The 23432-nt window shown below is 34.6% G+C and overlaps 1 protein-coding gene across 6 annotated transcripts in view; it reads right to left on the reverse strand.

Annotated features, from left to right (window-relative positions):
- The window catches only part of MEF2A (myocyte enhancer factor 2A), a 172703-nt gene that overhangs the window by 30349 nt on the left and 118922 nt on the right, over positions 1–23432 (reverse strand). For 3 of the 6 annotated variants that reach the window (XM_087428864.1, XM_087428863.1, XM_087428867.1), the window contains exons 5-7: positions 12498–12647; positions 10126–10345; positions 9320–9379 (exon numbers count right to left, since the gene is read on the reverse strand). In XM_087428864.1, the coding sequence (XP_087284990.1) occupies positions 9320–9379; positions 10126–10345; positions 12498–12647 (430 nt within the window). Of the gene's footprint in view, positions 1–9319; positions 9380–10125; positions 10346–12497; positions 12648–12712; positions 12845–23432 lie in introns of all 6 variants that reach the window. The other 3 variants (XM_087428869.1, XM_087428865.1, XM_087428866.1) reach the window with 3 other exon arrangements.

The raw sequence follows: 23432 nt of genomic DNA on the forward strand, positions 1-23432 counted from the left end.
CCCTCTCTCAATCTCTCCTGTGTGGGTAGCCCCAAAGAGGCTACATTTCTCCTTCTCTTTCAGCGACTTCATGCATCCCCATGGTTTCAACCATTGCCTCAATATGACTCTCAAATTTGTATTTCTGCTTTGTATCTCGTAATTTCTAGTCCATATGCAACCATCTGGTGGCCAGTTTTCCCCAGATATGCTGCTGTGATTTCAAATTCTGCCTGTTTTAAACACCTGTACTACTGTCATCCTCCATCACTCCCAGCCCCACTTTCATAGAGCTATCAAGCTTTGTTACTCTTTCTTTACAACGTTTTTTGCCTCATCCATCTCTTTTTAACTGCCACAATTAAAAGTGGCAACGCTCTGCAACAATGCAAACCCTATTACCTTCACTCAACCCTAAACAATTCCAAGAGCTTCTTGAGCCTTTCTATTTCTAGTCTAGTATATTTTTTTCTCTTTCTCAACATGTTTTTTAAAAGTGAAGTTGCTGGATATCGGAGATATTTTAATGCTTGATCTTTAAACATACGTCCAAAGTTAAAAGGAGTTCCCCAAGTCATTTGAACTACAGTATTACCTGAGTATTAAATGAAAACTCTCAGTCGAGAAATATATCTAGTAAACCATAATCAAATACATCCAGTCAACCAAATCAGACTGCCACTATGAAAGATGCATATACTTACAGTATGTACAAAAGTGGCAGGTTTTATTTGGACAATGACATATATTGAAAACAAAAAATTATCACCTTACAAGGAAAAAACAAATGAATGCTCTAATTTACTATAATAAACATTTTATGATTGTAGAGGTACCATACCAATCTAGCATCACACAAAGTTCAGAAACTAGAAAAAGAGAATGAAAATACATATTTCCACCATCCTAACATAACTATTATAATCAGTTTGGATTTCTCTCCTTTTTACTTTCCAAGTGCACATTTTTTGCATAGTTTTAAATCACAACTAAAAAGGAATCCAGCTGAAAATTTTAATTTGCTTAATTTTTATACTGTTGAATATGTTGATTTCTTCCTATTATTCACTACTATAAATAAAGTTGCAATGAGCCTTTGCATATTCTAATTTATTTCTTTAGGAGAGTTTCCCAGAAATGGAATTAGTAGGCTCAGAGGTACAAACATTTTTATGACTACTGGAACATTTTGCCAAAATCTTTCCAGAAAGACCGTTAGTATTTACAATGCCACAAGCACATATGAGATCATCAGTTTCACCACACCTTTCTCAGCTCTCCACGTCACAATAAAAAGTGGTAATAGTCGGCAATTAGTAAGTGTTATTTGCCGTTTTTATTTGAATCTCATGATTACTAGCAACAATGAACATCCTTTTTAATTTTTAAAATACTAGTTGGGTTTCTTTATTGAATTGTACATACAGGTACAAATTAAATGCCCATCCATTTATTAAATATTCCCCTATCTGTGGCTTGTATTTTATCTTACTTTTTCTCTTAAGAATGAGAAAAATTTATATCTCACGTAAGAAAACCAGAGGAAAAGCGGTTGCAGACACAGTGGTTTCAGTAGCTCAACATGGAGGACCCAGAGTCTCTCTAGCCTTCCACTCTGCCATCCTTGGCTTGTTGGCCTGTCTTCTTATACTGACTTGCTTCATGATCTCAAGATGGGGCTGCATATCTAGCTGTCACAGGTAGACAATAAGGTCCAAAGACTCAAAACACTGCTAAGAGTCCTTCTGTGGGTAAGTGTGAATGCGTAGGAGTGTGTGAATTTTTTTCTCTCTAGATTTTGAAATTAATAGTATAACTACTATATAATTTACATTACATTCTCTTATAATTTTAAAAGTGCCTCCACATTTGTGGTTATAATTCATTTTTTATATCAAGTATATTATATTTACTTTTAAAACTTTTATTAATATAACACATACACAGAAAGGTGCACAAAACAAAAACCTAAAGATCAAGGATTTATCGTAAAGTGAACATCGATGTAACTATCAGTCAGATTAAGAAAAAGAATATTGCCAGAACCATGGAAGTTTCTATAATTTGGCCCCCTAAAACACTCCTATTGTCCTACCTACCCAAAGTAACCACTATCATCCCTTTTACAGTAACTTGTTTTTCTTTATAGTTTTACCATCTATCTATACATGCATTGGTAACACTATAGTTTTACTTGCCTGCTTTTCAAACTTTATGTAGACAGAATCATTTAGTATTTGTATCTATCTTCTTTGATTCATATTAGTTTGGTGAAATTCATCCATGCTGTTGATTACTGCTGTAGTTTCTTCCTTTTCATTACAGTATAGTATTCCTTTACATAAATGTACTATCATTTATTTATCCATTCTATTGTTGACAGAAATCTGGATTATTTCTAGACGTTGGCTGTAACAAATAATGCCATGCACATTCTTTTATATATCTCCTGGTGCTCATGGTGCACACATGCATTTCTCTACATTATGTAAGGATGAGTGAAAATGCTGAGTCACAGAATACACATATCTGCAATTTTAGTAGATAAGTCAAAATGGCTGCACCAATTTGTACTGCCATCATCAGTGTGAGAGTTTGTTTTTTCCATAGCCTTGTGAACAACTGGTATTATCTGTCTATTTTGGCCTAGGTCTTTGGTAGGTAGAATTTGTGGTTTTTTGGGGTTTTTTTGGTGAGGAAGATTAGCTAGTACCTGAGCTAGTATCTCTTGCCAATCCTCCTCTTTTTGCTGAGGAAGATTGGTCCTGAGCTAACATCAGTGCCCATCTTCCTCTATTTTATATGTGGGACACCTGCCATAGCATGGCTTGACAAGTGGTGCATAGGTTCATGCCCAGGATCCGAACCTGCGAACTCTGGGCCACCAAAGTGGAGCACGTGAACTTAACCACTACGCCACTGGGGCCGGCCCCTATCTGTTTGTGGTTTTAACTCTGCATTTCCTTGATTACTGAGATTGAGCATCTTTTCACATTTATTAGACATCTGGATAGCTTCTTTTGTGAAATGTCTGTGTTCTCATGCACATTTTCAAAAATCAATTTTCTTTTTCTTAATGATTTGTAGGTCTTCTTCATAAAAGCCCTCTGTTTATTATATATATACTATATATATTTTCCTGCTCTGTTTTGTCTTTTCATTCTCTTTATGGTATTTTTGATGAACAAAGGTTCCTAATCTTAATACAGGCAAACTGATCAATTTTTCCTTTACGGTAAGGCTTTCTCTGGCTTCCTATATAACAAGTCTTTCCCTATCCTGAGTTTGTTCAATGCTTAAAAAGCTCAAGGATTCTTCTGCTTTCAACAGTACCTGGGCCTGAAGCATCACAACTTTTGGGAAGCAGGTAGAAGACACAACAAAAATTAAAATACAAATAAGGCAAATGGAAAGCTCATCTGTAAACATATTATGCATCTGAAAATGACAGTATCAGTAAAAATGATACAGTTTAAAGATAAAGTGAAACTATCTAGAACTGGCCTATCACAAATCTCTGAACTTGGACTGATACAATAAGAATAAGTAATTATACATATTATGTATGAAAAGTTTGTTTAGGGGCCAGCCCGGTGGCGTAGTGGTTAAGTTCATGTGCTCTGCTTTGGCGGCCCAGGGTTTGCAGGTTCGGATCCCAGGTGTGGACCTACACACCACTCATCAAGCCATCCTGTGGTGGCATCCCACATACAAAATAGAGGAAGATGGGTACGGATGTTAGCTGAGGGCCAATCTTCCTCAAGCAAAAAAGAGGAAGATTGACAACAGATGTTAGTTCAGAGCCAATCTTCCTCACCAAAAAAAAAAAAAATTTGTTTCAAACAAGCAGAATCTGTAATCTATGCTTATAGTACAGAATAAACATTCTTTTCAATGTTTATATTCTTTTGTGTACGAAAGTGTTCTTTTGTGTACAAATAATAGATTAAAATTGATCACATGCTGGGCCACAAAAAAATGTATCAACAAATTTCAGAGAATTTAATCATATGAAGGTAAGTTCTCCAGTAACAAAACAATTCAGCTAGAAAACAATATCCAGAAGATAACTAGAATGCCCCACGCATTTGTAATTGGGACGTATACTTCTAAATAACTTATGGGTTAGGGGCCCGCCCGGTGGTGCAAGCGGTTAAGTGCGTGTGCTCTGCTGCAGCGGCCCGGGGTTCGCCGGTTCGGATCCCGGGTGTGCACTGACGCACCACTTGTCAAGCCATGCTGTGGTGGTGTCCCATATAAAGTGGAGGAAGATGGGCGGGATGGTAGCCCAGGGCCGGTCTTCCTCAGCAAAAAAAAAGAGGAGGATTGGCAGATGTAAGCACAGGGCTGATCTTACACACACACACACATACACACACAAAATAAATAAATAACTTATGGGTTAAAGAAGTTATGATGGAAATTAGAAAATATTTTGAATTGAATGTTAATGAAAATATAACATTCAACTTTATCAATCTTTTTAAAGAACTAATTTTTTATTTAATTCAATTTATATTGTTTGTTTTTCTATTTCAGTAATTTCTGCTCTTTATAATTTGCTTCTACTCTCTTTAGGTTTGTTGGTTTTTCCTAACTTTCTGAGTTGTAGGCTTTGCTCAGGATTTTCCAGCCTGTAAGATTTCAATTTCTCTTAAAGTACTGTTTATCTGTATCCCACGTGGGTTTTATGGGGCTTCTTGAATCAGTGGCTTGATGTGTTTTCTCAGTTTTGGAAAATTCTCAGTGATTATCTCTTCAATTACTGCTTCTGGCCAATTTTCTCTCTCTTTGCCTCCTGGGACTCTAAAGTATGTTAGACTGTCTCACTGTATCCTCTAGGTGTTATTCTTCTTTTGGTTTTTCCATCCATTTGTGTTTCCAAAATTCTAGATATTTTCTTCTGCCTTATCTTTTAGTTTACCAATTCTCTCTTTTGCTTTGTCTAATCTGTTATTAAATGTATCTTGTAAGTTCATAATACTATTACTTTTTTTAGCTCTAAAATGTCCATTTTTAAAAAGTTTCCAGTTTTTTTGCCCAAATTCTTAATCTTTTTTTAATCTCCTTGACACAGTAAACATTGCTATGTTAAAGTCAACGTCTGTGCCTAATAACTCCAAGTTCTAGAGTTCCCAGAGGCTGGTTCTATTGTTCATTTTTTCTGCAGGTTTTCATTTATGCTGTATTGCTTCTGGAGTGTGCCGAGTTAGTTTTGCTTGTGTGCCAAGTAGAAATAATAAGGCCTGGGATGGTGTTTTACCCTTATATATTCTTCTAGAGAACATCAACCTTCTCAGGCATCCTGAGGCCCCTAACAATAGATCACCACAATCTATTTTCAAGAAGTTGGATGATGCAAATATGAGATACAGCTACTACGAGGGACTGTTTATCTCTGATTCACTCTACTTCTAGGGTCCAGCCTTTTGAGGTCTAAACACAAAGTGAGAAGAGTATACTAGGATCTCCCAAATCTTTGTGTGATCAAAGAGAACTTTTATCTCTCCCTCCCCCTAGGTCTCTGAGGCTTTTATACTCAGCTTCTTTGGTATCCCACTGTGCAACTGCCAAATACCATCTGAGGAAAAGCAGCCATAAATACTAGGCTCGCCTCTTTGAGTCTCTGTCTTTGTCATTCCCTGGATCTTGAGCAAGTAATTTTTCATTATCTTATTAGTTCTCAAATGCTTTCAAGCAGATTTTAAAAATATTTGCCTAGCATTTCTAGTTGTCCTCAGTGAAAGGGTTGGTTCAAATGACCAAGTCTGCCATCACCACAGCAGAAGTCTGAATGTCATTTTTCAAATCTCAATTTTATTTATGAAAGCTTTCTTTTTTTTTTAAGGATCTTTTTTTTAAATAAATTTATTTTTTTATTTAATTATTTTTATTGTGGTAACACTGGTTTATAACATTACATAAATAGCAGGTGTACACCATTATATTTCGATTTCTGTGTAGATTACGTCATGTTTACCAACCAAAGACTAATTACAATTCATCACCACACACGTGCCTAATCACTCCTTTCGCCCTCCTCCCACCCCGCCCTTCCCCTCTGGTAACCACCAATCCATTCTGTCTCTATGTGTTTGTTTGTTGTCGTTTTTATCTTCTATTTATGAGTGAGATCATACAGCATTTGACTTATGAAAGCTTTCATTAGTCAAAAAACTATCTCCTCTATGTATCGTCTTAAGATCAGAAGCAATATTTCCTAAACCATGTTTCACATGACACTAATTAAGAAAGATGCCTTTTCATGAGAAAACAAAAATGAAGGGTTATATTGTGAAATCACTTTGAGTAACCATACGTTATACACTAAGTTGGAAGATTCACAAAATAGGTTAGCATTTTAAGGTTCTTATAAGTCCTGCATTGAAGAAACCTGTTTAGTTTTATTTAACACAGTTTGCCAAACATACAGAATAGGTCCTTCTTTTCATATAGTTCCAAGAAACACACTTTGAAAAATGTAGATTAGAAATCATACCCACACAGCTTTTAATATATTTTCTTCTAAATTTTTCTGGGAATTTTAAATGTTTAATCTTTTCATTCATAAAGACTTTATTTAGGTGTAAAAATGAGTTTAAACTATTTTTTCCAAACTACCAAATCAAAATGGCACCACTGTTGAAAATGAGCTAAAATATATTTTCTGACTCTTCCTCACAAAAATAACACCTCTAAAATACCTATGACAGACCATTTATTTTGGGAGGGAAATTTATAGCAAAAAACCCTAAACCCATGTATGCTCTAAGTATTGCACAAAAATAATTACTTCCAGTTGGTACCTGAATTAAGTGATACAAGATGTCTACCTAGTTGAATCTAAATTCTGAGGTAGTACACGTTAAAAAGCAGTTACAATACAAATGTCATTTAGGATATAATCCAGACAAGTAGACTAAGTAGAATTACCCCTACCTGCAGGTAAAACAGGTATACAGTTATGCACCACATAATTACATTTCAGTCAATGATGGACTACATATACGACGGTGGTCCCATAAAATTAGTACCATTTAGTCTAGGTGTGTGGTAGGCTATACCATCTAGCTTTGTGTAAGTACACTCCATGATGTTCACACAACAATGAAATCGCTTAACGACTCATTTCTCAGAATGTATTTCCATCATTAAGTGACATAGGACTGTATAAGAGTATGCATCAATCAAGAATCAAGACATCCAATCCTATGTGTTATAAGATGTTGAGGCGTACACTTAAGAAACAAGATTTATCTCTGTGCATGCAGTAATGGAAGTAAACTTCTAAATAACTCACTAAGCACTTATAATATTTTAATACTTACTTCGGAATTTTAAATTTTAATAAAAATTCATGTTCACTAATCATGATTATTAACACTAACTATATTAAAATAGTTGCCTATAAATGGGAGGAGGAAGAGAATGGGAGTGGAATAGAGTTATAAAATGGATAAACGAATAACATACTGAGATGCTTCGTACAGACCAATGATGGTTTGCCATGATCAGAGGAGTGTGATTAATGCAACCCTCTAAACCTGAGGGTCCAGAAAGAGAGGAGGAGGCTTATGAAAAAAGAAAAATGAATGAAAAAAAGAAATAAAAGACATAGGATTACGTGTAGAAGGTCAAATTAGAATGATGACAAAGTGTGAGTTTGAAATTGCCAAAGGGAACACAGAAAACTGAGCAGCAGAGACAAAATCTAGATTTACAGGTGCACAGCAGATAAAGAATAGTGAAAAAGCTTTAGGGAAGTGTGGAGAGTACAAGAAAAAACAAAAACAACAAGAGAATTAAAACACTTGTTTGATAGGAGGAAGAACCATGTTTACGATGCCAGATGGATGGGAAAAAAATAAAGGCAAGGGAAAAAAACATTACAAATCATCAAATAGTTAAACTCCATAAAATAAAAATAATTTTGGAAATAAAATCAAGAGCTAGTTAAAATTAACATTAAATGAAATAGAAATTATTGATGCCAGCCTTAATCAGGCTGGAAAGTAGAAGAGAGAGCAAGATGGATAGTGTTGGGGGGATAAAAGTATATGGGAAAATGTAACACAAAGAGAGTATATGGGCATGCACACAACTAAAGAGACCTGAAAAGAAACAAACTATAAATATTTGGAAATACACATACAAGTGTAGCAGCCCTAATGTATAATTGGTAAGATCTTTAGGAATTTTCCCACATTTAATTATCTGTTCAAAAAGATTCTACAACAGGTCTTGTCTGTTTAATTCCATTAAAACAGCAATTAATATAGTGGCAGATATAATTAGGCATTTATTCCTACTTTAGGTCACTATATGTTTTGTACTTTGTCTCACTAATGTCTGTTTATTTCTTTCTCATGATTTTTAATTAAGTTATTAATCATCTCCATAATTTTCTTAAAGCAGAAGCTCCTTAACATTTTTGTGGAATGAATGGGTTCAATACATGCAATTGAGAATTCTTCCTGTAAGTGATCTGTTTTCAGATGTCTCCAGGAACACACAATATCTAAAAGACGAAGGGAATTCCTGCCCTTGCTTTCAGATAACAATGATGATAATTGTGATTGTCATAGATTAAGAGACCAACATGACAATGTGATAATCCCAAGGGATACAGTTATTCTTGTAACTCTTTGACATAAATGCCATATTTTTGTAATGTTAGGATCATAATCTATCTTTATCAGCACTTCAGGGCTGGGCAGACATATTTATGACATATGTTTAAACTGCTAGCCATCTTGGGAGGGGTCCCAAAGTAAAAGAACCAATTTGGCTGTAACCACGACAAAATGTCAATGTTCTACATTTGACCACCGAACAGATCCTTTAGAGACAAACTTCTCAATTCTCTTTGTATCTCTAGAAGTAGACCCACCATTTCTTCACAGTGTAATCTCTCTGACATTTTATGCTGTTGTAAGATATATTAGTCTGCTAACAGACTAATTTGGTGAGGACAGATGATACAGAAAGCTTCTCCTTAAGAAAGTGTCTTGATGTAAAAATTGTATTAAGGCAATTTAGTCTTTATAAAAGAACAATGTCTGCTATGAAAGAGGCATTCAATAAATATTTATTGAATGAATGCATAACTGAACTTAAGGCCAAGGTGTAAGGAAGAAAACAGGGGTGTTATGAAAAAATGTTAAATATTAGTGAAAGTACCCCTCAGAAGAAAATTAAGTCTACAAAGGGACATGTCTACTCTAGTCATATCCCCATTTCTTCCTCTTCATTTGGGTGCAAGCCTTGTTTGACGGACAATATTCCTTTTATCTTAGATAGGATAGATGTCTACAAAGTGAAACAGTAGGAATTCACTCACCCACTGGGCTGCTTCCAGCTCCATTTGGCACTGTAAGGTCTGAAGTGCTCAACATCCCACCTAAGGACATTATAGAGAGAAGAGAGAGAGGGCAAAGAAGGAACGTAAGTTGGCTCTCCTTCTCTGAATGACTATGAACTGAACAGAGGTAACCCTCACTCCATTCTTAAAATACACAAAAATAAAAACTAGCCCAGTCTGAACTTGGCATTAATGTGTACTATGATGTAGTCATCTATATATGAGCTCACCTATCAAGCTCTGGACATGTCTGCTTTCCTGTCTATCAATACCAAATGGTATATATTGATAAGAAAGGGGGCAGTGCTAATGCAGTACTATTAAATCTAGGACTTAAGGGAAAGAAGATACTGCATTACTTTGTGTAATGCAGTAAAGACACTGCAAATTTCTGCTGAATTAATGAACAAATTCAGGTAGGAGGAGATGCAAAAGACCCTCTAACTCCAATCTCCACATTTTTAACATGAAAGGCTCACATGAACTTTAAATCTTTGCTCATGATATCCTAATTAAATTTTCTGCCTGTCAAAGTATGGCTTTCCCCTAATAAGGAAAACTTATACATGGCAGGTTCTCTATATTGTTCCACTGGGCCTGAGGTGATGCCAGAGCTGCAATGGATTTCAAAAAACTACTTTAAAACGGAGCCAATTATTTAGTAGTGACTTTTGCTCATCAAAGCAATAAAATTAAGAGTAGCAGAATAAGAAAATGCTTACATTAGCAATTAGTTTTTTCACCCTTTTTGTTCAAGAACCCGTAGAAGAGATATCACCACATACCTGCACTGCCAGTACTTGGTGGTCTCTGAGGGGCTCCAGGGGATACATTTCTATGTAATGTGGCTTGAGGTGGAGAGAGCATACTTGAATCTGCTAATGTTGAGCTGGCTGCCAAAGATGGGGACACAAGTGAACTCCCCGGGTTAGTGTAGGACAAAGCATTAGGGCTGGTCACAGGGACTGTGACAGACATTGAGAAGTTCTGAGGTGGCAAACCAGGCTGTAAATAATGCAAAAGAAAGAGAAGACTGTTAGTTTCATTTTCATCTACGTTAAATTTAATAACTTCATGAATTTTAATTTGATAAGGTAACTCTAGTTATTAAAAGTAGAAAATGGGAATAAGTTCTTACTAAATCAATTTGCAGATTTAAGCTATTTTCTCAAAAATTATATTTGAACATGAGCATGTTTGACATGAACCTTTTCAGTTTCAGTTTTTATATATTAATACATATATACTATTATAATGTATATATCATATATTTCAAATATTCATAGAGATGAAAATTAGAGGTCAGAACTCGATATTAAAGTAGTATTGTCAAATTTAGACATTACGAAATATATCATCATTACCAAGTAAACATAAATTAGCACTTTAATGCAAACTAGTTTAGTAACGTTACATTTCTATTGGGAGATACCAAATATAATAAAAAGGGAAAAATGTGTACACATATTATAAACTCAACACATCAAATTTGGGACATTATAAATAAGCCCTGGTCTGACTTAACTGACTGACATTCTTAATGGACAAAACTAAAAAAAAAAAAAATCAAGTTATATACATAAGACAATGCAATCTGAGTGTAATGAAAATGCAAAGAAACAACCTAAACAATAAAATTACTGACAAGCTATCTTTAAATTGTATGAAGATTCAATTACAAATATTATAAATGCTATCTTCCTTCCCTCCAAAATATTCCACACCTTTAAAATATTTTCTATTTTCGCCTTGCATTTTCCTCCATAGACCACTTACAATATACTTGTTAACCATGATAAATAAGTCCTCTTTATAATTTAAAGTCAGAGGAAAAAAAACTTTCCTCTCCCCACATTTTAAGAGTGATTTACAAAGTAAAGTAACACTGCTAATTCAAAGTTGGAAGAATACAGTTTATGTACTCTATTCAATAGTTTACTTCACATGGAAAATTATAATAATTCATTAATAGATATAAAACAATGGGTATATAACATTCTTTCAAAGGTCAAGTAATTTTATTTATTTACACAATACTTTTGGCAACTTAACATTAACTGCAAGGTCACCGACATCCCTGTGAGGTCAGCAGGGATTTTATTTTGTTTCTTATTGTTTTGTCTTTTAAAAACAATACTGATATTAGCACAAAAATATCTCCTTAAATCTATTTTTCATGAGCTTCTTCTTATAGTATAGGACCACTTTGAAGAAATAATCCATGATGTATACTTTAGGGCACAGTTCTAAGAGATTTAACTGACAATGAAATAAATATCAGCACTGGAACCAATTTGTTCCATGAGGCCTACAATACACATACAGCATTAGAAAATCAGATCCAGAATAGCTGTCTTAAGTAGCTCTCGCCAATGGAGCTTCCATTGAAAACTCTATGAAGAACTATCAAAGGAGCACGAACTCGAAGAAATACTGTTTCACTGTGGTTAGATCTACAAGCATAGAAAAATTTTAAACCAACTATTTGTTTTGTAACCAGTTTAAGAACACTGCTTCTTTAAATTAAAATCAAGCTAAGGCTCTCTTCTTCAATAGCTACAGTATAAGACCAGGAGTTTGGAGGTATTGTTGCCAAGTGGTTTTGGGACATTTACGAGGAGCCAAACAGTAAGCTACTACTACTACAGCAACTATACAAAATAATTAAAAATAATTTTGAAACACCAATTTTGTCATAAATCCAACCATTTTATATTTTATAGTCTCAAGATCTATTGAAGTACATGTAATATTTTTTAAAAGTCACGGGAGGGAAAGGGAAGTCTTATATGCACCCTATATTTAAAATTATGGAAATTCAGAGCTAGAAAGGACCTTAAAAATTGTGTGAGCCAGCTCACTTCACAGATGAGGAAATTACAATCCAGGATATTTAGGTGCCCTATCCAAAGGTACAGGGAATAGTTAAGTAGCAGAGCCTGGATTAGGATGTTTTCTCTTTACTTCTATGTTTAAGACAATGAACATGTATTATTATAAGATTTCAGCAATTTTATTTTGAAGTTCTATAGAACAAAAAAAATTATTAAATGCTTTTTTTTCCCTTCTACTTATTGTTGTCATCATCAACTGTGAAAATAAACAACAAGATGTGTGGTCAATCTCTTCATGCACAAGATAAAAGCACAAACCATACTTTAGTACTCACTGCGATTTTATGATTCCGCATCATATTATCAAATTCCTCATTAATTTTTTTATATTTTTCTTCTGTATGTGGAGTTAGCACATAGGAAGTATCAGGGTCTGGGCTGTCGCACCCTCTGTGTTCCTTCTTGTTCAGAGCCTAAATAATGAAGTTAACAAAAAGGATCAACAAATAAAAAGTAAAGGTAAAGTAAAAGTACTTACAGGGCCTCGTTTGAAAATAAAATCACTATCTTCATTTAGTTTGCTGAATCTGTCCTCCGAGAGTGGACTGTGCTCAAAGTAATCGTCAGCATCAGGGCTCTCACAACCATTAAGGCCTTTCTTTCTTAAAGTCTGAAATACAATTGGAAAATTCACACACAAATGATACTAACTTGCCATGAGTTTTTTTGTAAAATTTATTAAGAGAGCACAGACTGAATGAATTGAGTTATACAAGAGCCACTGAAATGGTTTTAAATGATCACAAATGTACTCTAATTCTTCAAATAAGGTAAACCTTAGATATAAGGAAAGTTAATGCTCCCGTTGTACATTAAGAGAAAAGGCATATTTACTTGTTTGGATGCTTCCTTTCCAAACTTCCCAGAGAATACTAAATTACTCACTACTCTGACAGTTAAAACCTAAATCTGATTACAGCCTGATCAACAGCCAGATCAGTATCTGATAGGGCCAGTCAGTTTGAGAACTGAAATAGAAATGTATCAAAATGATGTTTTGAGAAGTTATCATAGTACCTTTATGAAATGAACATTTCAGCAACTTCATCTACTGACATTCCTGTCCGCTTTAGAGTTTATCCTATTCACTAGAAAGAATTAGCACAATATCCCAATAATTTCATTCCTAATTTGTTCTTAAATACTATCATTTTCCTACATAACTCAAATATAAAAACTCAAATATTTATAGATGACAGTAATGATTTTTATATAGAATGTACATATTACTAGTAACTTTACATATTTTTAAAATTTGTAATAAAAAGTTATTCAGCATGTAGCTTCCTCCCCCTTTGCTAGCTTTTCCTCTAGAGCTCCATCATGGATTGATTTAATCTACTGAATAGAACTTTCTGGAGAATTTTCTTGAGTGTCATCAAAGTATCCCCTGGATCATACTGACTTTTTTTTTTCTTCTTATTTTGGGGTAAAATTATAGTGAACAGTTGGTTTTTTGATGTTTAGTTTTTTTCAAATTAAAATCATCATGAAATGACTTGTCCAGTATTTAAAAGAATAAATTTAAAACCAAGGGCTTGACAATCTATGGAATATCAATTTACCCCCAAAGTGTCTAAAGTTTTAAAAATCCTGATGGGTCTTATTTTAAAGTAGAATTACTGGTTCAACAACTTAAAGAGCTTTGAGACTTGTTCATTTTCCAGCCAAACCCGGAGGAGTTTTACAAAGTTAAAATATTCCAAGTAAGCCTACCTAACAGAGCTTAATTAGGAAACAAAGTTTGGTCAATAGACTAGTACTAGATAAGTTCACTAATAAATGATTATTTAAATTAGATTTAAGGTATATTTGTAATGAATTCATAATAACATATCTTGGTATCCTTTAAAACATGATTTACAATTATGAATGCTTACTCTTTTTTTCTTGAAAAAAGTAGAATGTAAACACATAATACTTTAAGATTTGTGAATTTTTTTCTTAGTTTCTCTGAAGTCAAATTATTTTAAAATTTCACTTTACTCAACTTGATTTTCTTTTTGCATGCTTAAAGAATCATAAGAAATTACTAGTATAGATATGTTAGCTTCTCAAATTACCTGGCATGGGCTAAGAATCCCACACACAATGCCTGAAACCCTCACCACAATACAATCACTGAACATGAGCATGCAGCAAACACTCCACCTATTTCCCCAAGATTGGCCCCACGGCTCTAAGTTCTATAGGTGGAACTAATCACATGGACTTTTAAGTGCACTTAGCCATAAAAGGTCCTGTTGTTTAGAACTAAGGATGGAGACATGTCTCCTCCCCCATCCATGGATGCAAGTTCTGCTTGCCAAAGCTCTGCAAGTTGCTATCAGCAGTGAAGATGTTAACACTCAGAATACTGGAACACAATGTACTCTTATAACCTACACAGCCCTAGAAACAGAACAAATATAGTAGGTGCCTACACATAGATTTTATCATGAAGTCGTTGATCTATTCTAGCCTGAAACCTCTAGATATTTTCCCATCATATTCATATATCTTAAGACTAGGTAATTCATAGTCTTGCTCTTCCACTAATAGCAATCACCAAGTACGTATCTCCCTGAACACTTACTAAATTACAGAAAAAAAAGAATATGGTCTGTGTTTAATAACTACACAAAATTTTTATTCTACAACAGTAGGGTTAACCCTACTTTTACTCATGAAAAAAGAATAACGCTCCGGTATCTCCAGCTCTGCAAGCCTTCACTTCAGATGGGGTTCCTGTCATTGTGAGGGAATTTAAGAGGCGGTATCAGCTCTGGAGATAACAAGCTAATGTACCTCTGTTGGATATCCAACTTGTGTCTCCTTATCATTAGAACATGAAGAGTTGTTTTGAGGACCCAACTACCATAAAAAGACTTTTTCTGTCTTCTTTATCATTACCACATAGCATAATAGTAAAAGTTTCTCCTGTGTCACTGGTACTAACAAGTGGAATGCTGTAATCTATTAACAAGGCCAGGCGAGGCATATGAAAAACAGGCTAGCTTCAGTTTTCTCACGTACTTCAAGTTAGCTACAATAAAAACACTTGCTGGATGAAGAAAACAGTCTAAAAGGTTACTACTATGAGGAATCTGCTTTTAAGTGGAAAAAAATTCATCAAAAGTACTAGCACTGTGCACTCTCTATGGCTATTATTGATGATTATAATGTTCCATTCTGAAGTAAACAGGACTTCAAAAGTACTTTATTCTTACACGATTGACAGTTTTTCAGTGCCATTATGGCAAACTTAAGGGGAAAACTCAATTGTGCCAAAATAATTTCAAATTTCCATAATGTATGCCATTTAAGTTGATTTATCCCTGTTGCTTTTCTTAAATAACTGTATTCTAAAAAATACATTACAAATTGCTAAAGGGTTCTGTTGTGATGAGCAATTAAATTATTAATCAATTTAAGCTGACTTGATACAACCACAACCTGTTCTATGTCCCTTATACCAGTGTCCCAAACATGTTTAAACATTCTAACTGGCAAGGTTACTTAAATGAAATCTTAAAATTAATGCACCTACAATTTTCATCAGTCCATTTCTATAGAAGACAGACATTTTACTTTTGGAGGGTCACTTAAGCACCTTTAAAACACAAACATTCCTACTTGTCACAATAAAGTTAAATTCTATTATGATTTTAATGGCTTTTCTTTTTTGTGATTTTTGGGCCAATTCAGTCAGGTACTTTCAACATACTGTCATTTATGGTACAAACTGTAGGTTTTAAGTAATAAATGTCCTTAGCTAACATTTACCTTCAACATTAGCTATGTGAGGACAAATTTTGAAAAGATTTTTAAATGGATCAAAAAAATAATTGCTAGGTATCTTTAATGAAAAACTATGCATTGTTTAGGGCACATCCTTCCAGGTTATATGATTCTATGGGGTTTTTGCCTGTCTTTGAGCTATTTTACAACTCTGCAGAGACAGAAGTTAATTTGTAGAAAACTGACAGTAATACAAATAATTAGTGTTTATAGACCTGTGTGGGAGATCAACATTGACCACCCTGAAATATATCTCTTTGCCTTGATTATTTTCTCTGATGGACATTTGACCTCCCCCAAACTGCCTGAAGAATTTAACATAGAAGACCCGTTTCAGGAAGGACCCACTATCATATGATGGCTGTAATATAATGTAAAATAGATGTTACAATAGAAAAGGCACCAAGCACCTCTTATCAAAAATTCTCTCTCTCACTGGCCCCAAAAAGAGTTGGAAGACAAACATTTACATTTATAAGGGAAATCTCCATTTGTAAAGGTATCTCCCTCTCTGTAGTGGGAAGAGGAGAAGATGATCTTATCTCATGAAACTCTTTTCAGTGTGGAAGGAGAGGACTTAAATCTGCATACCCTTGATTGCTGTAACTTCTGTCTCCCTCCCACCCCCAACATCCTCCTTTGTCTTTAGCTGAAGATAGTATTTAAGACGAGAATATCTGCCATTGTGTTGAGAAACTCAGTTTCCCTGGTTTCTCCCATGTATACATGTTATTAAACTTGGTATTATTTTCTCCTGCTAACCTGTCTTTTAATTATTTGGCCAGCCATAAGAACCTTAAGAGAAAGAGCAGAGGGGGATTCTCCCTCTTCCCTGGCACCTGCAAATAAATTCGGTCTGGTGGAGGTTCAACTGACTTCTTTCCTCACTGTGAAAGAGGTCAGTGTTTGCATCTATGGAGTAAATCCATTTTGCCTTCTTGATGGGCTTATATATTTGTCTAATCTTTAGAATTAGCTGTTAACCAGTTGCAACATTTTTTTTTCTGGTTCCCTCAGTAATTAATGAGTTAAAATCTTTGGCTCATGTTCATTTTCTATCTGAGAATTATGCTTTTACCTTTTTTGAAAATTACTTTTTAACAGTTATGAGTGAAACTACTCGACTTATGATTCACAGCAGATCTCAACTCAGGAGAAAAGAGATTCCTAATAATCCTTGTTAGGACTTAGCATTAGATGGAGTATTGGTTTTTATTTATTTATTTTTTTATTTTATTTTTATTTTTTAAGATATGTAATTTCTTTTTTTTTTTTCAATTTTATTTATTTATTTTCCCCCCCAAAGCCCCAGGAGATAGTTATCATAGCTGCACATCCTTCTAGTTTCTGCATGTGGGACGCGGCCTCAGCATGGCCGGAGAAGCAGTGTGTCGGCGCGTGCCCAGGATCCGAACCCGGGCTGCCAGCAGCGGAGCGCGCGCACTTAACCGCTAAGCCATGGGGCTGGCCCTGAGTATTGGTTTTTAAAAGAAAAAAATCAATGTGCTGTTATTTAAAATTTCTGAAAATATTTGATTATCTGATTAATGATCTGTATTAATTTACTATGGTATCAAAAATTAAGGAAATATGATCAGAGAAGGTTTATGACCTTTCAGTATTCTTCAAAAAATTAAAGAGAATAATCCTTAATTCTTGTGACAATTCATAAATTAAATTTTATTCATATCAGAGTATTAAGAGTGCAACTGTCTACAACTGCAAACTCCACAATCTCTTAAATAAGGGTTGTTCTCCATCTGATACTACTGAGTTCTAAAGTGAAATTCAAGCTGGCGGGGAAGACGGTATTGTTTTGCCTGTAAGCATTTCCAGGGAAAAGGGATCCTACATCACATCCCTACTTTCTCAGCTGGAAATGCCCAAATTAAAGGTAAAAGTAAGGGCAGGTTTTGTTTTTGTTTTTGGTATTAATTAAATCAGTTTTACCTAAAAGAAGAGGAACTTAAAGCCTTCTACCTATTGATTAAAGACCCCCATCTGTAGGAAGGCTCTTAAATTTAACATTTCTATACCAATTTAAGGAAAACAGTGAAAAACTGGAATTTAGTGGGTATCCTGGCTAGAACTTCCATTCAGGTTATATCCACCCTTTGTTCTTTGACTAGACTATTTTACAACTCTGTAGAGCTAGACCTTAGTTAACTTGCAGAAAGTTGATAGTAACTGAAAATAATTCCTGTTCATAGAAATTGTTGCCTGTGGAATGTCATTGATTATCACTTTCTGGACAATGACAGGTTTTGCTTGCGTTTGTAAATTCACTTCAGCATTCTTTAACTATTAATGTGTGGTATTTTTAGTTCTTTTTTGAACTGGTTGTGATATCTTACTGGTTCACTCATAAGTTAATTAAATAAAATCTTTGACACATGTTCATTTCACAGTTGTATGAGAGTAATGATTATACCTTCTTCCAAATCTAATCTGAAACTTGGAAGATATAGTCCCAACTGTCTGCTGCACATTTTCATTTGGATATTTGGCTAACATCTCTATTTCAATTTAACGAAGATGGAACTGAGTATCTTTTATTATACAGATCCCCTCTTTGGACTTACCTACTCTCGTCAACAGAGCAAACAATTTTACTGTTCGCTCTCTGTTCTCTCCCCATATTCACATGGAACACTAAATTTTGTAGATTACTATATCCATTTCCGCTGCCGCCATACTCATGCAGGACTGCGCTGCCTTATTTCTGGACTCCTACTATAGCCTCTTTCACTTTTTTCTCTCTTCTAATCTGTCTCATAAATTGTTACAGATTCAGTTCTCCTCAATATCACTTTGTATACTTGTCACCCATTGCAAATCTTTGATGGCACTCTATGATCTAGAGCAGCAGTCTCAAACTTTATAGATTATCTACCCCATGTATAAACATATTTCATGCACAGTCCCCAAAATATGCATATATTTTACAAATTATATGCATGAATGACAGTCAATATTTTTTAATATTAGTAGGCATATTTTAGGATAAAACAGAATTTCTATTATTTTCTACTTGAACCCCAAAAGATAGTTTTGTACATTTTACATCCTTCTTTTGAAATAACAGATGTAGAGTACAAAACAAAAATTTCTTAGCCTAACTGCAAGTCACTTACATTCCATTCACTTATTTCCACTTCTAACCTTCCTGAAACATTTGATCCAGCCAGAGTGGTCAAAATTATTGTCCTCCTAACAGTCACAAAAATCCCTTCACTGATGTCACCTCACTTGTTTGAAACCCTGCCCTCTCTCTTATCTGTATGACTGTTTTATGGCTCACTATGGCCTAGTTTTAACCCCATCTTTCCATGAAAACTTTTCCCTCCACTGCTTTCTATGCTAAAATTTTAAGAGCACTTACTCCATAGAACATTCATGTAATACATGTTACCTTGTATTTACCTACCTACTATATATTTCCGGTGTCCTCAGCTAATCTATGAACTTTCAAACCAAAGACTGAAGTCTAGATTGCTTTACATTTTCAGAGTGTAAACAAACAAGGTGCTAGACACATATGAAAGCTGTATTTATATCAATACTGGCAAGATTAAAAAAACATACTAAAGGAGAGCAAGATCAGGATGCTATGAAAAGTTACTTCAGAAAGTCTTCTAAAACACAAACTTACGAATTTGTTAAAATATACTTAAATAATAGGTAATCTGGAGACATTCGTTTATACCAGGTTAAGCCACAGAAACTGTTGATATCTGACTGCTTCTGAACTACAAAAAAAACAATTTCATATGTAAGTTTAACTTACAATAGCCTATATTCTGAAAGCTGCTGGGAGATTCTCCAGTGAGTTTTTGGATAGGAAAGATTAGAATTGCTAGTACAAGAAGGCTTCTTTTATGTTGATATACAGTTAGCTATAATCAACAGCCAAAGGTTCTGATTCTGGATCTTATTTGGAACCCAGCACGCTGGAGTACAAACCTAGAAATCTAAAAAACAGAAGCCATACTTTTCTAGAGTAAGGTAATCTCCATGCCATCTACAGAAGACCAAACCAGTTTTTAAAAAAATCTATATTAGCATGAGACAAGGTCCTACAGCTCACCAGATCTTTTCTCCTACTGAAACATAAAACACAGTATCATCAGTGAAGCTTTTTTTTTTTTTTTGTGAGGAAGATCAGCCCTGAGCTAACATCCGTGCTAATCCTCCTCTGTTTTTTTTTGCTGAGGAAGACCGGCTCTGAGCTAACATCTATTGCCAATCCTCCTCCTTTTTTTCCCCGCAAAGCCCCAGTAGATAGTTGTACGTCATAGTTGCACATCCTTCTAGTTGCTGTATGTGGGACGCCACCTCAGCGTGGCCGGACAAGCAGTGCGTTGGTGCGCACCCGGGATCCGAACCCAGGCTCCCAGTAGTGGAGCGCGCACTTAGCCACTAAGCCACGGGGCCGGCCCCGAAGCTTTTGTTAAATTTGGAAATTATGCTCTGATTATAAAATGGTTAATTGGATAAAGACCCAGAACATCAATTATTTTTACATGAAGATAATTGTGCCTTCAGAAGAGTCACCTTGCAAACCAGCCTTGAGGGCAACGACGAGACCATGCAGACTTGAGATGGTGTCAGGTCCTCAGGGAGCCAGCTATTCCTTCCTGCCTTGGGTGCCATCTGCCTGTATTCTTTCAATAAACTCCACTTTAGCTTGAGCTACTTTAAATGGATTTCTATTCATTATAATCAAAGAACCCTGATGAAGACAACTGTCAAAATCCTTTAGGTCACAAACTAATAGTCTCCTTATCTATGTCATGAAAGTCCCAAAACAAGTCTGGCTAGTACCTCCCCAACCTAGAGTCCAATAAGGGTCCCAAACCTGAAATTAAGATGACTGAGGATTATTTACTGTTTTTGGCCAAAGATAATTGATTCAAATAATGGTACATACATCAACAAAGATCTTCCAAGTCATGTGTTCTATTGTTCTACTTATAAAGTATTAGCAACCTTATCTTTCAAGTTCAAGGAAATGTTTACAGAATTCTGGGTATATAATACTGATTGGCAGGCCCTGTATATTTGCCTCTCATTTTCTAGTCTCTATTACTAAATCTGCTGGAGAAACTGGAGATGGAAAGAATAAGGCAAGAGTGGAAAGGAGACAGGGAAAAGAAACTTGAGAAGGCAAGAACAATGCTGTTCAGACTTTTTTGTAAGTATATCTGGGTTTTCTTTTACACGATAAACTTAAAAAAAGAAACATATTTCAAAATAGATTATAAATTAGATTTCTTTTGTCTTATAGTTGCTCAGCAGCAAAAAATAATATATTTAAAATTTTAGACATTCTCCACGGAAGTTATACATACACACATACATGTAAATACAAATATATATATGCATAAATACACATACATACATATATTACTATAATCTTTGGTGTTTGTTTATCCCAGGGGACCAGCATTTTCTAGAATCTTGAGATATGCTACTAAACTTTGGATTCAGGAATCTATACTGCCTGAGTGTTTACCAGAGCCCATGCCTCGTTTTTAACTACTGCCTGACAAGAATTGAAATCTTCTTTAACATATGCTCAATTTTATGATAACTGTCAAATTCCATTCCAAACTAAAAGAACCACAGCACTCAGAAGTGAAACTAGGGAATTAAAAGTACTCAAAAGGTATATATCTATGGTTTTTAAATGCATGAGGACCTAATCAATTAAAGCAATCCACAATATCAGCACCCACCTTAAATCTCATTTCTGTGAAGCAGCTGAGCAGTAAATGCTCCACAAATATTGGCTGAACGGACAATTAATCAGATCTAGCACAAGGTATAAACGAGTCTTTGTAAAATAAAGAAAGAATAGTTTTAAGTTCCAAGGAACTTAAACTAGACTATTAGAATGTTTTTAAATGAGAAAAGTTCTCCTTTTTCTCATTTTAAATAATTGTTTCCAATTTTGAAAGACAACTCTTATTCTTCCCAGACACTGTGAAATGCATAAAAACATTCCTTAAAATTGTAAACATACATAAGGAAAAGTACATCAAAATTTATATAAAATTCAACAATTATAAAGTGAACACCAGTAATTCTAATCAGGTCAAAACACAGATCAGAACCAGAACCCTATATATCTCCCTCAAACAACCTCCTCTCTCCCCTCTCCAGGTAATACCATCCTAATTCTGTGATGACAACTTTCTGGATGTTCTTTATAGGTTTACCACATATATACATATTCCTAAAAGTATAATTTAGCTTTGCATATTTTTAAATATTATGTGAATGGAACATATGCAATGTATTATTTTTGTCTTGCCTCTTTCATTACACATTGTTTATGAGATTCATCCATAGGGTTGCATATAGTTATAGTTTGTTCATTTTCATTAAATAGTGTATTCCATTGTATGCTGAAAAAAAAACTTTATCCTTTCTACTGCAGATAGATATTGGGGTTGCTTCAATCTTTTGGCTATTATGAAAATGGTGCTATGCACATTTTTGCAGACATAGTCTACTGCATATCTGCACACATTTCTCTGGGGTATAGTCTTAGGAATGGAATTGTTCATAAAATATGTGGATCTTCAGTTATACTAGATAATGCCAAACTGTTTTTTAAAGTAGTTGTATCAACACACCTTTTCTACCTGCAATGAGGATTTAATTTGCATTCCCCTGATTACTAAGGAAATGAAGTACATTTCATATCTATTAGCCATTTGGATTTTCTCTTTTGTGAAGAGCCTATTCAAGCACTTTGCCCAGTTTTCTATTGTTTATCTTTTCCTTATTGCTTTATAGTCATTCTTTTATTTGTAATCAACATAAGTCCTTTGCTAATTTTATGCACTGTAAAAATATTTTCCCATTCTATGGCATGTTTTAACACTTGTCTTTGGATGAAAATAGGTTCTTAATTTTAATAAAGTCAAATTTATCAAATTTTTTTCCTTTACAGTTATCCTTTATGGTAGTAATTTTTATGTCTTGTATAAGAAATCCTTCCCTACCTCAAAATCATGAAGATATTCTCTTATATGATTTTCTAAAAAGCTTTATAATTTTGCCTTTCACACCTAGGTCTATAATCTTCCTGGAGGGAGACTTTGTGTATGACATGAGGTAGGTTTACTACCATGGCTTTCCCATATATATATATCCTTGCCCCAGCACCACTGCTTAAAGAGTTTGTTCTTTTGCCCTTGATTTGTGATGCGATAATTATATACATACACACATGGTTCTGTTTCTAAGCTCCATTACTCCATTGACATGTTTGGCATTTGGTATTTGTGCCACTGCCACAGTATCTTCATTAGTTTAGTGTTACAATTAGTCTCAATACACAGTAGTGCAAACCTTCTCACCTTGTTATTCTCCAGAGTGTCTTCTTTTCCCCTTGCATTTCCCTATAT

The sequence above is a fragment of the Ceratotherium simum genome, chromosome 3, assembly GCF_057802395.1.
Source record: "Ceratotherium simum simum isolate JZ-2026a chromosome 3, ASM5780239v1, whole genome shotgun sequence".
NCBI classification, from domain to species: Eukaryota; Metazoa; Chordata; class Mammalia; order Perissodactyla; family Rhinocerotidae; genus Ceratotherium; species Ceratotherium simum.